This window comes from Monodon monoceros, unplaced genomic scaffold (genome assembly GCF_005190385.1).
Source record: "Monodon monoceros isolate NGI ecotype Baffin Bay Population unplaced genomic scaffold, NGI_Narwhal_1 Super_Scaffold_10, whole genome shotgun sequence".
Lineage (NCBI taxonomy): Eukaryota > Metazoa > Chordata > Mammalia > Artiodactyla > Monodontidae > Monodon > Monodon monoceros.
This window is the reverse complement of record NW_021703766.1, coordinates 40,928,792-40,944,111: the sequence shown is the minus strand read 5'-3', so window position 1 is coordinate 40,944,111 and position 15,320 is coordinate 40,928,792. Positions and strand designations below refer to the sequence as shown.

General features: G+C 57.2%; 1 protein-coding gene across 1 annotated transcript; it reads left to right on the top strand.

Moving 5' to 3' along the window:
- Positions 1–605: 605 nt before the first annotated feature.
- On the top strand, positions 606–3,219 carry CEBPA (CCAAT enhancer binding protein alpha). Its single transcript, XM_029236941.1, has one exon. The coding sequence runs from the start codon at positions 772–774 to the stop codon at positions 1,837–1,839; it is 1,068 nt and encodes a 355-aa protein (XP_029092774.1). The 5' UTR covers positions 606–771; the 3' UTR covers positions 1,840–3,219.
- The last annotated feature ends 12,101 nt before the right edge of the window (positions 3,220–15,320 follow it).

Here is a 15,320-nt window from a genome sequence, read left to right as displayed (position 1 = left end):
GGAGCGGGGGAGAGGTACTTTTGCGCGGAGTCGGTGAGGACGCCTGGAGATCAGAGAGAGTCGCAAAATCCCCGCGCTCCGGGCCTCTGCCCTCGGCCTCGCCACGCGGCAGTGTGCGCTGGGCCGCACGTCCCAAACTGCCCCCCACCCCTTCTCTACGCCGCCGCCTTCCGGAGAGCCCGGACCCGGACAGGACTAGTTCTAGCTTTTAAAGCGAGTCTGCGCCAGAGAAGCTCAGAGACGAAGACTTGCCCACCCCACCCCACCCCCAACCAATCCCACCCCCCTGCGCGGCGCCTGGGTGCTCCCGGACTCCCCGACCGTTTGCTGGAGTTGGGTGCCCTGCGGAGGCTAGAGGAGGGGGCCCTGCCACCGACCACGTGTGCGTGGGGACGACAACTCTGCCGAGGGTGGGGCACCGCGCGCCGGTCGTGGTTCGGCTGGCGGCGCAGGAGGTAGTGGGCGTTGCACCGCTGCCCCTCCCCGCCAGCGCTGCGCTCTAGCCTCACTCGCCGCCCTCTGCAGACCGCAGGCGCTAAGACCCAGGAGGTGCTGCTCCGTCGTCGGCGAAGGTCCACGGCGGGTTTGGACACTAGAGGGCGACCACCAACCCGGTATAAATGCTGGGCCCGCGCGGGCCTGGCCATTCGCGACCGGGAGCTGAGCGGGCGCGAGCGAGTAGGGCCTCCGGGTGGGCGGCGGCAGCAGCGGCGCCCCGCGCAGGCTGGAGGCCGCCGAGGCTCGCCATGCCGGGAGGACTTTAGCTCCCCCATGGAGTCGGCCGACTTCTACGAGGCGGAGCCGCGGCCCCCGATGAGCAGCCACCTCCAGAGCCCCCCGCACGCGCCCAGCAGCGCCGCTTTCGGCTTTCTCCGGGGCGCGGGTCCCGCGCAGCCCCCAGCCCCACCTGCCGCCCCGGAGCCGCTGGGCGGCATCTGCGAACACGAGACGTCCATCGACATCAGCGCCTACATCGACCCGGCCGCCTTCAACGACGAGTTCCTGGCCGACCTGTTCCAGCACAGCCGGCAGCAGGAGAAGGCCAAGGCGGCCGCGGCCCCCGCAGGAGGCGGCGGCGACTTTGACTACCCGGGCGCCCCCGTGGGCCCCGGCGGCGCCGTCATGCCCGGAGGGGCGCACGGCCCCCCGCCGGGCTACGGCTGCTCGGCGGCCGGCTACCTGGACGGCAGGCTGGAACCCCTGTACGAGCGCGTCGGGGCGCCGGCTCTACGGCCGCTGGTGATCAAGCAGGAGCCGCGCGAGGAGGACGAGGCGAAGCAGCTGGCGCTGGCCGGCCTCTTTCCCTACCAGCCTCCGCCGCCGCCGCCACCACAGCACTCACACCCGCCGCCCGCTCACCTGGCCGCCCCGCACCTGCAGTTCCAGATCGCGCACTGCGGCCAGACCACCATGCACCTGCAGCCCGGCCACCCCACGCCGCCGCCCACGCCCGTGCCCAGCCCGCACCCAGCGCCCGCGCTCGGCGCCGCTGGCCTGCCAGGCCCCGGCGGCGCGCTCAAGGGGCTGGCCGTCGGGCACCCAGACATCCGCGCGGGCGGCGGCGGCGGCGGCGCGGGCAAAGGCAAGAAGTCCGTGGACAAGAACAGCAACGAGTACCGGGTGCGGCGCGAGCGCAACAACATCGCGGTGCGCAAGAGCCGGGACAAGGCCAAGCAGCGCAACGTGGAGACGCAGCAGAAGGTGCTGGAGCTGACCAGTGACAATGACCGCCTGCGCAAGCGGGTGGAACAACTGAGCCGCGAACTGGACACGCTGCGGGGCATCTTCCGCCAGCTGCCTGAGAGCTCCCTGGTCAAGGCCATGGGCAACTGCGCGTGAGGCGCGCGGCGGCGGGACCGCCCTGGGCCGGCCGCTGGCTGGGACCCAGGGAGTGGTTTCGGGTCGCCGGATCTCAAGACTGCCCGAGCCGCGCAAGCCAGGACTAGGAGATTCCGGTGCAGCCTGAGAGCCTGGCCTGCCGCGCGTACCCCTGGCCTTCCTCTGCGCCCGACACGGTGCGTCAAAGATGAGGGGTCAGAGAGAGAGGAGAAGCGCCGTGGGGCAGAGCCGGGAGCCCGGCAACTCTAGTATTAAAGGAATAACCCTGTGCCTTGGAAACGCAAACTCACGGCTCCGATTCCTACCGAGTAGGGGGAGCAAATATGTGCCTTGTCATTTTATTTGGAGGGTTCCTGACCTCGCGAGAGAAGAAGGGGTGCAGCCCCCCCCCCAACCCCCGGCAGGAGGAAGGTTCAGGGAGCAGAGATCCCGATAAGCCGGCCCCAGCCGCTCCTGAGCGCCTATCCTTGGAGGGGAGGAAACACAGGGACTTGGGGCTTTGAACCTAAGGTTGTTGCCCTAGTTCTACATGAAGGTGGAGGGTCCCTAGTTCCTTGCCTCTAAACTCCCAGCCTGCAACAGGCTGGGCTCTTCTGGGCAGAGCTCACTGAGATGGGTGTCACCAGGTGACCAGTGGGAGCCTCCCGCCCCCAGTCAGATCAGAAAGCCAGGTCGTGGGTTAGGTATGAGGACGTATGTTCATGGGAGTGGTGGCCTGGTGGGAGAGGGGAACCTAGAGATCTGGTCTGGGGGTTAGTAGGGGGGTGGTGAAGGGACACTGGGACCATCAGCCTTGTCTGTACTGTGTGTCGCCAGCATTGCCATACAAACATGAGGCACAATCCGTCCATCCCAGAGGGACCGAAGTTATGAGAAGCTTTCCAAATATTTTGCTTTATCAGCCGATATCAACACTTGTATCTGGCCTCTCTGTGTCCCAGCGGTGCCTTGTGCAATGTGAATGTGCACGTCTATGCTAAACCACCATTTTATTTGGTTTTTGTTTTGTTTTGGTTTTGCTCAGATACTTGCCAAAATGAGACTCTTCGTCAGCAGCTGCAGGGAGGGTCTGCGGCTCTCTTGCCTTTTGGTTTTGGGATTGCTTTTGCTCCCAGGGGAACCGAAGAGGTGAGGTGGGCCTCCCCTTTCCCCTCAGCTTTCCCTGGGGGTAGCTGTGGGCCTCGGTCCCCTCCAGCCCGGGCTGCCCACAGCTTTGTCCCCCGCAGAGGCCCTGGCTCCCGGTCTGGAAGGGAGGCGGCCTCAGCCAGCACTCACAGATCAGATCGCTGGGCCTGGGATCAGGGAAGGCTGGCTTGGTTCTCTTCTTTGGGGAGAACATAGAGTTTCATGCTAGATGTTTTATGTATTATATCTATAATATAAACATATCAAAGTCAGTTTTGGTGTCTTTTTAAAACCAGAAAAGCTACTTCCAAGGTTTTCTGTGGGCCAGGTCACATTTGTAAATAATCACAGCATGTTCTCTGGCTGAGAGCCTGACTTTCATTAGCTCTCCACCCATCCTGAGCCCCTCTCTACATTAAAGGGGTGACTTCTCCCAACCAAGGCAAATAAATGCCCAAAGGAGGACAAGGCTCCAAGCAGAGAATGCCGAAGCCTGAAGAGTCTCTGGGTGTGTGGCAGGGGGAGGGGTGTGTGGGGTGTCACGGGGCCTTGGTGTGGCCTCTCATCAGCCCCTGGGAGGAGGAGAGGGACTCGAAAGGGGGGCCCTCTGCCTGAAGTTGCCACGGCCTCTCTGGGACTCGGGCAGGCCTGCCCCAGGGTTCCAGGCTCCAGGGGCCCTTTGACCACGACTTACTTCCAGATCACTGACAGCTCCAGCTCAGGAGCAGCGTCGCTCACACCTTCCTTTGCCCCAGCCCTCCGGCGGGACCGTGGGCGGGCAGGTAGAGGCCACAAGCGGTAGGACCGTCCACCCCTCCCCACTAGCTCTGGCCCATGTGGCTGCAGCCTGTCCCGACGGGGCCCTGAAGGGAGCCCTCCACCTGGCCTTCCTCACCTGCCCTGCCCCAGCCCACCTAAGAAGGGGGACCCACCGCAGGCCTGCGCCGGATGTCCGGCCCTTCCTCACCTACTTCCCGGCAAGGAGCCAGCCCCAGCAAGTGCTTCCCCACTGTGCCCACCCTGGACCAAGCCCCCGACTCCAATGACCGCCCCGTGAGGACAGGCACCCGGAAGCCCCTTAGCAGCGGTGATGGCCAACCAAGGGAGGGCACGCCCTTAGGCCTGAAAAACCAGGGCCTTGGGGGGAGGTAGCCCAGGAGGCTGGCAGGGCTTTCAGAGTTGACCCTCTCTGAGGGTAAAAGGCAAAACCGTTTACCTTCTGTTTTCCCCTGCAGAGCGTTCACTTGAGCAGCTGACGGTATACGCCAATGTGGGCTGTGACCGTTTCAAGAAATTACACATTCTTTTCAAATTCTGAAAGTTTTTGCCTGTGTGGTTAGCCGGGTGACTTGCCCCCTTCCCGCCCCACTCCCCCACCCCCTCGGCCGCCCTCTGTCTCCCCGTCCGGTGTCCTGCCTCCTCCACACCCATGGCCGCCCTCGGCGGAAGAAAGGCTGCGAGTCCTGATGAGGAGGCGGCAGCCTGCCCCGCCGCCTGGGAACCAAGGACGCAGAGCCCCACCGCCTGCCTAGAGGCCTGGGGCAGGCCACAGCTTGCTAGGCCCCAGCAAACCCTCTCTGAGTTCAGTGCTAATTCCAGTTTTTCTTGTTTGAGGGGGCCAAGCCTCGGCTTCCCCCTTTGCCCCCAGAACAGATCCCAAGACAAGTGGGGGAGGGGCACGCCTCTTGCCCTCATTCCTCCCCCCTTGTGTCCCACTATCCCATCTCCAGGGGTTTCCTCTTTCAAAGCCGTCAGCTCACAAAAGGGCAACGCTCCTGCTGCAGATCCTGAGGTCCAAGGCAGGCTTTGTTGGGGACAAGTCAGCCCCAGGAAAGGGATGGGGCCAGTGGGGTCCCCAGTAGACAGAGAAGCCTGCTTGCGGGGAGAGGGCAGCATGGGGTGAACCTGCCCAGCACGTGCTCTGTGCCCAGTCAGAGGGGTTCCCAAGTGGGGGGCTCCTCACCCCTCACTGCTTCCTGAAGGGCCCCCACGGTTCCCCTCCTGCCTTCATGAAGACCCACTTCAAGTGCCTGGCACCGAACACACACCAAGTATTTATTGGATGCCTACTGTGTACCGGGGAAACGCACAACCTTGTGGGCCCAAGATGAGCTTCAAGGGTGACAGAGCAATAAGGGGAAGTTCAAAGTGTGAGTAGAGGCCACCAAGGAAGGCTTCCTGGAGGCAGCAGCTTTGACCAAGACCTGGCCACGGACCAAGTCCAACATGCCTGGATGCCTCTCTCTTGTACTCTCCCATGGGAGGCAACAGGGACCTCACGTCCTCAGTAGGCCACTCGAGCCCATTGTCCCCTGAAAGCACTGTTCAGGAGAGCCAGCCTCCAGGGAAGGAGCAAGGGCAGAAGGGAGAGAGGGAGGCGCCCCTTTGCACCAGATGCCTCCTAATGGTTGAGCAGTGTCACGATGTCACCCTTATCTCTTGGATCTCCTGGGAATCTGTGAACATGGGGTTTGGCCCTGACACCCGTGATGAGCCATTGGGACTGGTGAGGAGCGTCTGCCCCTCCCAGGTCTTCCGCCCCCTCCTTCCCAGGCAGGAACCTGCCAGGCCTCCTCCAAGAGCTCCTCATGGGAAGAGAGGGAGCAGTGCCGGGGGCGGGGGGGGGGGGGGGGGGGGGGGGGGGGGGAGGAAGCAGGAAGCCACTCACGGAACAGGTCAAGGGGGAGCAGAAACCCGGACCTTGCTCAGCCATGAAACCTCACCTTCCAGGCACCCTCAGGCCTTCCACAGACGTGGGGCAGCATCCTTGCCTGGGCAGAGGCGATATCCCATTTCTTTCCTTCCTACGCTGGCGGGAAGGGCAAGGCTTTACTCTTCTGTTCTTTAAACGAAACTAAACCACAAGCACCTTTGAAAGATTTCTTGTCTCTGTGAGAGACTTGTGCTCTCTCCCTTCTCTGGACATCCCTGCTTCTCCCCCTCCCCCATACCCCTGTCTGTGGATGGAGGATTTGACGTAAGCAGAGACACAGGAAAGATACCAATTCACTATCAAAGCATCCTAGCCCCATCCCAGAGCAATTAAAAAGCCAGATGGAATCTCTGGGAAAACGGCATTAATAACGCAAACAATCTGTGCAGGCCGGCAGGGACCCAGGGGCTGTGGGCGGGGGCGGGGGGAGGCTGGGGTGCTGGAGCGTGAGCTTAAAGCAAGGTCTCAGCCACGTTGTGGCTAACCAGGGATGAGGCCATCACAAAAAGCATGTATGCCTAGTTCTGGCCACAGCTGGGCTGTCCCCTCTAGCCCCTCAAAGGCCCACGGTGCATCCTGGATCCTGGTCACTGTAGACGGAGCCAGACAAATGTGGAACCCATTACCCAGGCAGCCACAGCCTCGGCCAGCCCCATTCTGGCACCCAAGAGCTTTGCTTCTCTTCACTTTTATTTGTATTTATTTTTCTAGCCTTCTGACCCCACCCATCTGAAACAGACCTCCCCAGGTGCATGTCTCCCAAAGATGCACTTTCTCTTCATTAGCTGTGTCTAAACCTACTGCCCATACCTGAGGACAGCGGGCTCCCCACTGGGGTTGGGGACCTCAGTGGGGCCTGAACCCCAGGGGCTCGCCTTAGATTACAGAATGGCAGGCAGCTCAGGCAGGACCAGATGAGCTCTCAGAAGCTGGCATGGTTGCTAGGGGAGCAGGGGTCCATACCGCCTGGCGGCCTTGTGGGACACAGAAGGGGCTGAATGAGAACCACAGGAAAAGAACCTTCTGATGCTCTGAAGCCTCTTCCAGGCAGAGCCAAGACAGAGTCTTCCATAGCCCCGTTTTTCACACCATGGTTTGGAGCCCCACCCAGCGCGGACTTAAAGGTGTGGTTTTCTTATATCCATCAAGATGGGATGGGAGTTTGTGTTTTACAAACATCCTTTGTTTCTTACATACCCAAAGAGCCACTTTCTGAACTTCATCTTCTCCTTCCCTGTCCCCACCCTCCACACTCACCCCCACTGGAAACTGTTCTCCCCAAGGTCACCATGAGCTCCGGGAGTCAAATCACATGAACTCGCCTGGGATCCTGCCTTTCTTGGCCTCTGGCTGAATTTGGCCCCAGTGGACGTCCAGTGTCTGGCCCACAGCAGGTCTTCAACACGTGTGTCTGAAAGCACAGATCTCTCTGCAACTCATCTCTCTCCTTTAAAAAACATTCACGCGCTCTCCTCTTCATGCAGGGGTCTGTGGGGTTGGCCTGAGGTCCACCAAGCAGGGGTTTGAGGGTTGGGAGGCAACACAAGGGCACCAGAGATAAGGCTCCACTGTGCCGGCCCTCTTTAGGGGAGCTGTTGCTTCTACAAAGTTAATTTTTAAATGCAAGAATCCAAAGAAAGGTAACTTATCCAGTTCTAGATAATCCTCAACACCTCTGAGTGATTAGCTTACCACCAGGTCTAGCCAGGCCCCAACGAGATGGTCATGCTCGTGGGGAGCATACAGGGAGAAGGTGGGATTCCAGGAAGACGGGGGAGAGGAGGACGAGGCAGTGCAGTGCGCCCCAAGCCTGCCGGGGCTGCTCAGAGACGCCGGGCAGCTGGGGCCACAGCGTTTCTGCTGTAAAGGTCTATCAGCCTTTGTGTCTACCCTTTTGTGTCTCTATAGGATGACTGGCAAAGTCATCTTTGACAGACAGGCCCGAGAGTGGGGACATCAGGGACCAAATGTGGTGGCCTAGGGCCAGGACATGTCACCCGGCGACCAGGACAGGGTTGAAAGGGAACAAGCGGGGCCAGTCCCAAGCCCTCTTGGATACGAAAATAATTCTGCTTCTTGGCAATGGCAGCCAGACTTTCACCAGAAAGCAAGCCTGTCCTTCCTGAGCAGCCCCTGGTCCCACCCTACCCAGACAAGGAAGCCTTAGCGAGTCCGCCCCTTCCGCCAGCCAACCTAAGCGCTCTCCCCTGTCCCCGGTGCCCCCCAGGAATCTGAGCTGCTCTGGCTGGTGAGGAAACGTGGCTGATTTATGGCGGCCCTTCTTGCAGGCACGCTGGGCAGTCATCTCGACTGGATGTGACAGCACAGTCCCTACCCAGAGAACGTGGACGAGGGGTGTCAGGGCTGGGGTGCTTGCCCCAAAGGGAGCCACTGTGGCCTTCAAAGTCAGGTTCGGACCCGTCTGAAGTAGCCTCCTCAAGTGATTTACAATTTGCAAACACGTTTTATTTGATTCCTCAGTTTTGCTGGAGCAATTACAGTGACTCAGCATGACAAAACACTCCGAACACCACGGTGTCTACGCGCTGTCAGGAAATGTGTTTGCTTCACTGTTTTGCCTGGTGCGGCAACGTTTTAAAAATAGACTCATTCACTGTACTTGAAGTCAATTTGTTCCAAATTTTCCCACTAATTTGATTTTAATCTAATAGTTAAAATTCGTGTGACCACATTCCCACTGATTTATAGGGAATAAGCCTTACCTGGCAGTAGTTTAATTGGCCTTAACCCAGGAGTCCGCAGGACAAAGGATTTACCCTAGGACAACTGGAAGACACTGGAGCGTGTACTACTTAACTATACGTCTAATTCAGCCTTGCAAGTGCCACTCGCCTGGGGCCAGTAACAGTGAGTGTGGGCTGAAGACCACACTGCTCTTCTGCACAGCCCCGGCACATAGTAGGTCAATGGTCCTCGTTGAGCAGGTGCATCCAGCCCAGCTGTCCTGGTATGATGCACCCACCGCTGAGCTGGGTGCTAGAGGAAAGCAATTTGTTCACGCGTGATAAATAGAAGTTTCCTCTTTCTCCCATCGTGTGATCGGAATGGGCCACGGGAGGTGTGCCTGTGGCACCGGCACCAACCAACTCCTGGCTTTGCCTCTTACTGTCTGTGGGGCCCTCACCAAGTCTCTTCGTTTCTCTGGGCTTCCGTTTCCTTTTATGCAAAACATATGCAAAACTAGCCCCACATCATCCAGTTGTTGTGAAAGGTAAACAGGCAAAGCTTGTGAGACGCTTGGCTCAGTCTAAGGAGATTGCCATCGCTCTGTGTTAGGGCAGGAGGCAAAGTGGGCACAGAGGCCACGCCCAGCCCCTGAAAATTCTCCCGGAAGGAGACGGTCGTCTGGATAATTTAGGGCAAAATCCTTGTACCCAGAACAACCAAGTTACCGAAGTCCTTTTACCGTTGCTTAGATTTTTCTTTTTTCCAGGATACCTTCCACTTGCTTAGGAAACACTTAACAAGTTCCTCCTGGGTGCACAACACTCTTGCCAGTGACCTTGAAGGCTGAGCCGGAGGTCAAACCCTCCTCCGCTGCTCTCACAGAGCAGGCAAGGATGCCCCTTGCGCTTGTCGCAGTAAAAGATTCTTGATACCAGTGCAGAATCCCAGGGGATGAGTCCTGGTCAGTGAGGACAAGCATTCTCACACCTGGGGGGCTTCAGCCTCCTCAGAGCCTGAAAGACACCCCGTCCTGCTCCGCTGGGCCTCCCCACTAACTCCTTTCCATTTGGGAGGCTGGGACCTCAGCTACTAGGGTGGCCCTGCCTCCCCCATTACTGGTGGATGGGAGTGGAAGGTACACTTGTGTGTCTGTCGGTGGGGGGGAGACACCCCCCACCCCCCCCTTGTCTCCCTCGGTTCCCCGCTGGGTCATAGCGGCACTTGCAACCGGCTGGTTCCCATTTGCCAACCCAGCTCGAGCCCAGGAAGTGAGGAGGGAGGCTGGCCTCTGCCCTGTGGGGCGGCCTGGCTGAGCTCACACGACCAAGGCAGCCCCTGGGGTCCTGGAGGGGTGAGGAAGCCTTCCTCAGAGCTGGGGCCACCAGTAGGAAAGAGCTCTGGGACCTACCCTGCTTCTCCCTTGGCTGCTGGGAATGCCACCACGAGAGTAATCTGGGTTAATAAGCAAGCTCCTCAGGCGAGGAAGGAAGGTAGCCTTCCTCTGGGACACCTCCACCACAGGAAGAGGGAGGGAAGGGAATGCCACTTGTCAAGGGAGGGAAGCAGGGATGGGTCGTCCACAGCCGGGTCAGCTGGGCTTGGCCCTGGAAAGGAGAGAGGGCAGGTCCGGTTTGGGGCAACTCCCTGGGGAGAGGGTGGCCATGGGGTGTGGGCACGGGTACAGGTGTGAGCCATGAGCATACAACCTCGACGCCAATTCTGAGCCTTGGGCTGGAGGAGCTTTCAGGCCCAGGAGGGGTGAAGGGTCCTCCCAAGAGCAATTCCGAAGCTCACCACGGCCCGACCTCTATTTGAGGAGCATCTCTTCTGGCAGAGGGAGAGGCACGTGAGTCATGAGCCAGGTCCCTGAGCCGAGGGAAGCTGGGGACAATGGCTCCGAGCCCGAATTGTGTCAGAGGCAAGATGAGCGTCCTGAGTGATGTGCCGTTTATGTAATTATGTGGGGCAGCACTGCCCAGGGTGTGTGTGAACCGAGCTAGAAAAGAGAACAGCTCTCTCCCGTTCTCTACTCACCAACCGGGCTGCACCCCAGGCTCCCCGGAGGCCCAGGTGCTCGCCAAGGAGCCCAGTCTGCCAGGACCAGGGATGAGACCAGGGCAGGGGCAGGATCGGCACCTGGGCCCCTACACTCTGCATCCAGTGGGAGAGTTTCACCCTCTCCAACCCCAGATCCACCCAGGGGAGTGAAACGCTCGTGTGTTCCTAAGACTTTCCTTACTGGCTGTATTCCATGCCACCCTCCCCCTCCCCTGACTCCACCCAACATTCCTCAACTTAATTTACTTGAGTTTTTAATTTTTTTAATTAAATCAACTGCACGTTGTTTGGAACATCTTTGAGAATTTCAGAAATTGGAATGGCATGCCAGAGACATTGCAGAGCCAGGTTAGGGGGCCCGCACGACCCATCCCCCATCTTCACTCATCATGGCCTGAGAGATCTCTTTCTGCTTTCCGCATGAGACAAGCCTCAGGATGGCACCCCCCAAGCACAGCGGTTTGAAGGGACCTGCTGCTGGGGGTGGGGGAATGGTTACACAAGGGCTGGGTCTGCATCCCCACCCACCGGAGGCGTGAGACCATAAGTGCCCTCGCCTCACCACACACCTGCTGTGTGACCAATCCCAGGTTTGGCAGCCTCTCTGTTTGAGCGTGTCTGAGAGGTGTGCCGAGATTCCCAGAAGCAAGATGATGAATGGGTGTCCCTGCAGAACAGAGCAACCACAAGAACCTGATCCCAGGACGAGTCACACTAAGGAGGACCAGGACCGGGCCATCTGGCAGCGGAGAGGGGAGGGTGAGTCAGAAACAAACTACCCACCTGCCAGCCAGGTCTCTTTCCTGCCCAAGAGAGCTCAGGCTTGGAAGCCAGAGGGCTGCAGGATCAAGAGTTGGGTGTTTCTCCTCCTGCCTCTGGAGCCCAGCTTCTAGATCCTTGCCGTTCAGGTTGTAGGTAATGCTGGCGGGCTGTTCAATCAGGGACATCAGTGCTCCTTGGCTTATCTTGGGGCCTGGGGTTGAAGGACCCTCAGGCGGTGATGGCATCATCAAGATTTCTTCAGCTATGGCAAAGGGACACTCCAGCGTCACCTCCTCTTTCAGATTCCCCCACCCCAGCCGGGATCAGACCATATCAGCCAGTGAGCCAGTAAGTCTCCATCGAGCACCCCTGAGGGCTGAGATGGGAGCCCAGCCACAAGGAGACCAGGGCCAGAGGAGAGAAGAGGCATAGAATCTAGCAGGAGGATGTCACCATCTGTACCGAATCAGGGTAGGACACCCACCCACCCATGCCACTGCACCCCCCGTTGACTGTGGAGGGACCCTAGGGAATGGCGTTCTGCTATCTCCCAGTGACTGGTCAGCAAGGTCTGCAAGAGGGAAGAAGGAACAGGAGGCTGAAGCTGTGGTCATCTCAGGGCTGCCCAGATAGTTGCTAAGAAGGCAGGGGTGAGCTGTAGGGGCAGGGGAAAGGCAAAGTTTGATTTTTCACCTGTTTCTCGTGTCTTTTGCTCTATTGAACTTGGCATTGTACAACATCATGGCCCTTGGCCAAGAGCACACTGGGTCTAGAATCTCTCATCAGTATCCTTTGAACTCTGGGTTGTCTGAAACATGGAGCTGTGTTACCAAAGCACAACTAACCATCAGATGGTTCAGTGCATCCCTCATACATTCATTCATTGGTTCCAGAAAACTCGTACCCATTAATCCTTAAAACATTGCTTCTGCTCCATTTCCTCTCTCCTCTCCGTCAGGGACAATATTAATCACATGTTATACCTTCTCTTCCTCTTTATCTCATAGTATCTCTTCCATCGTGTCTTCTTTTTGTCTCTGTGTGCTACATTTGTGATAATTTCTTCTGACTTCTCTTATAATTTCCTAATTCTCTTCTCAGCTGTGTTTCCTCAGCTATTAAACCTGTCCATGGAGTTCTTAATTTTGGTTATTGTAGCTTTCACATCTAGAGATCAACTTGATTCTTTTGCAGATATGCTATGTTACTTTTCATAGATTCTCATTCCCTGCAATTATTTTTAAGCATGTCATATTTCTTTAAACCTGATATGCACAGTTCTTTCATAGTTAATAATTTGCGTCGTAAGGGTCTATTTCTGTTTTCTGTTGATCCTTCTAGTTTTTGCTCTAGTGCCTTATTTTCTTGTGTGTCTGATCTTTGACTATGTTTAGGTCATTGTTTTAGAAAAAATTGTTTGCAAGAAAAATTTTTGATTTATCACCACAGTACCTGCCACTTGAGAGCACTTTTATTTGCTCTTGCCAAACATCGAGGAACACTACTAGTTCAGGACCACCTTAACCCACCTTTGAGGATGGCCCACCTAGGAGATGAGACTTAGATTGCAAGATGATGTGAGGGCTGGTCTACTTCTGGTTCACGCATATCCTGAGGGTGTAGCACTTTGGAGTTCCACATCAATGTGGGATGGTGTCTTATTATATGGCCCCACCTGTGTGAGCCCTGAGATTTGATTTCTGTCTGTCTCATTTCATGAGGCCGTCAAAGTGAAACTCAGATTTGTTGGTATCAGACAATGCCTCAAGGAAAACAAGTGGCTTTTCCTCTTGCTTACCTGTCCGGATTCCTGTTCCCGCCAAGTTTGGCCTGACAATTCCCTTTGGTACTGCCAACTCTTCAGTGCTTCGAATGTTTTAAAAAATTTTATCCAGCATTTTCAGTTGTTTTCAGTGCGAGGATGGGCCCAAATCATTTAGCCTGCCGTTCATTACTGGAAGCTGGAAGTTCTCTGTCAGTCACTCAGCAAGCATTGGTGAGGTGCCTAGTGTGTGCCAGGCACTGTGCTGGGCAGATCAGCAAACCAGACAGACAGAGGGGGCTTTTGTGGCGCTCACCGTCTCTCTAGGGAGACAGACAACAAACAGGGAGTTACTCAACTGATTAGTTAATTACAGCTGTGATGAGGATTGTGAAGTACGGAAACTCAGGAGGGATGAGAAGGAGCCCTTGCTCGCTTCGTGGGCTCAGGGAAGTCATCCCCGAGGGATAGGATTTTTAAGCTGAGATTGGAAGAATCGGTGGGATTTATAGCAGTCGGGGGCTGGATTGAGAGAATCCAGGCAGAGGGAACAGCATATACAGATCTCAGCAGTAGGAAGGAGCATGACATTCTAGGTACTGAAGAACATCCCGTGTGGCCACCGTACCTGGCACGGTGGGTGGAGGATGAGAGGTGAGGCCAGAGGGCAGCTGGGTCAGACGATCAGTCTCTCACAAGCAGGGGTTCAGACTTTGGTCAATATGCCAAGTGCAATAAGAGCCGTGGAGAACGTCAAGGTCAGGCTTGCTTATTATCAACCCTCTGCTGAAGTGTGGGGGATGTGAAAGGGCATCAGTGAGGCCAGCGAGGGGGCTTGGCAGCACAGAGGTGGACGGATTCAAGAGATGTTTCGGGGATAAGAGAAGAAGGATTTCTACCCAGTTTGACCTCAGAGTGGTCCCAGGATGCCTTCCCGGATCCTGCTGGGTATTCTTCATTTGCTCTCGGGTCCACGCAACACCTCTTCTCTGCCCTGGGAGCCTGGCCTGTGTGGGCCACACCGAGGACCTCCCGGGCCTCTGGCTTCCTGTTGGGTTTGGCCAATGGTAGGTACCAGCCGGAGGTCAGAGGGAGGAAGAAGAGAGAGATTGGGGCGTTTTATCTCTGTTCTCTTTTGGCTTCAGCACCCCATCTGCCTGTCCACAAGACTACAGCCCCCCTCGGGTAAGCCTGTGCTCTGCCCTCCATGGGTCCAGCTCTCATGGGGCTCTGGAAGCACGAACTCCTCGCCTCACCCCTGGAGCCCTAGGCTGATGACCACTGCTGCTGTGGCTAGTCTCTGGGGACCTTGACATCCCTCCTTGATTCCCTCAACCCGGTTCACACTCCACGAATGGTCCCTTTGTTAACATCCCTCTATTGGAAGCATCCAGGCTGAGTCTGGTTCTCTGCCAAGGACCCTTGAGTGACCATCAATACTCAGGTTTTTTTTGCTTTAAAGAATCTGGAGAAGCAAATCTGTCTGGGAATCCTGGAGAGGGGCCAGTCCCTCGTGGCAGCCAAAGGGGTGGTGTCCGAGCCACATGAAGGCCCTGCCGCCATCTGTGTTCCATAAACAAACACCCGCGTGCGTGCAGGGTGAGCCAGAGCCCAGTGACAACCACGGCTGTGACAATTTTATAGAGCCCCAGTATCAGAGAGGACAGAGGTAATTAGGAAAATCATAAACATATCTGGTGTCTTCTGTTTGGCCGCTGGGAGTTCCAGAGGCGTTGTTGCATTCAGGTTCCAGACACTTCTTAAAAAAAAGTGTCCGAGCGGCGGGGGTCAAAGTGCATCTGATTTCTGGGGTGGATGTGATGGGCCCAGTGCTGAGTGCAGTTCCGGAAGAACCCACACCCCCTCTCCCTGCTCTTTCCCTCCCTCCCCTCTGTCTCCTGCTTCCCCCCGCCTCGCTCCAGAGCTGAAGCTCCTTCCCTTCACTTTCACTTTGGAGATGTGTGCTGGGAATGTGAGCCTCTACTCAGAGGTTGACAGATGTTGAGAAATGGGCTCCCAAACACCTTGGGTTCATTCCTGCCCATTCCCCGCCGGCCTCTGTGCTGGGCACTCGGGCACAGAGCCGAGGGGAAGGCGAGAAAAACGAAACTCATCCTCATGGTAGAGGTTGCCTGGGTGGAGGTGGGGGGGAGGGTCAGGGAAGGCCCCCCGGGGAGGCAGTGCTCAGGGGAGACCAAGGTAACGAGAAAGGTCCAGGCACTCAGAGGACTTCTCCAGGTAGAGAAACAGAGCAAAGGTCCAGGGGAGGATCATGGAGCCAGATGAGGGGGAGGGGCATAAGATGAGGCCGGAGAGCTGGGCAGAGACCAACCCTCTGGTGGCCTTGGAGTGGGGCAGCCCCACGTCCCAGAT

Excerpts from the sequence above, each read along its gene's own strand:
- CEBPA (XM_029236941.1), top strand. The coding sequence starts at position 772 with ATGGAGTCGGCCGACTTCTACGAGGCGGAGCCGCGGCCCCCGATGAGC.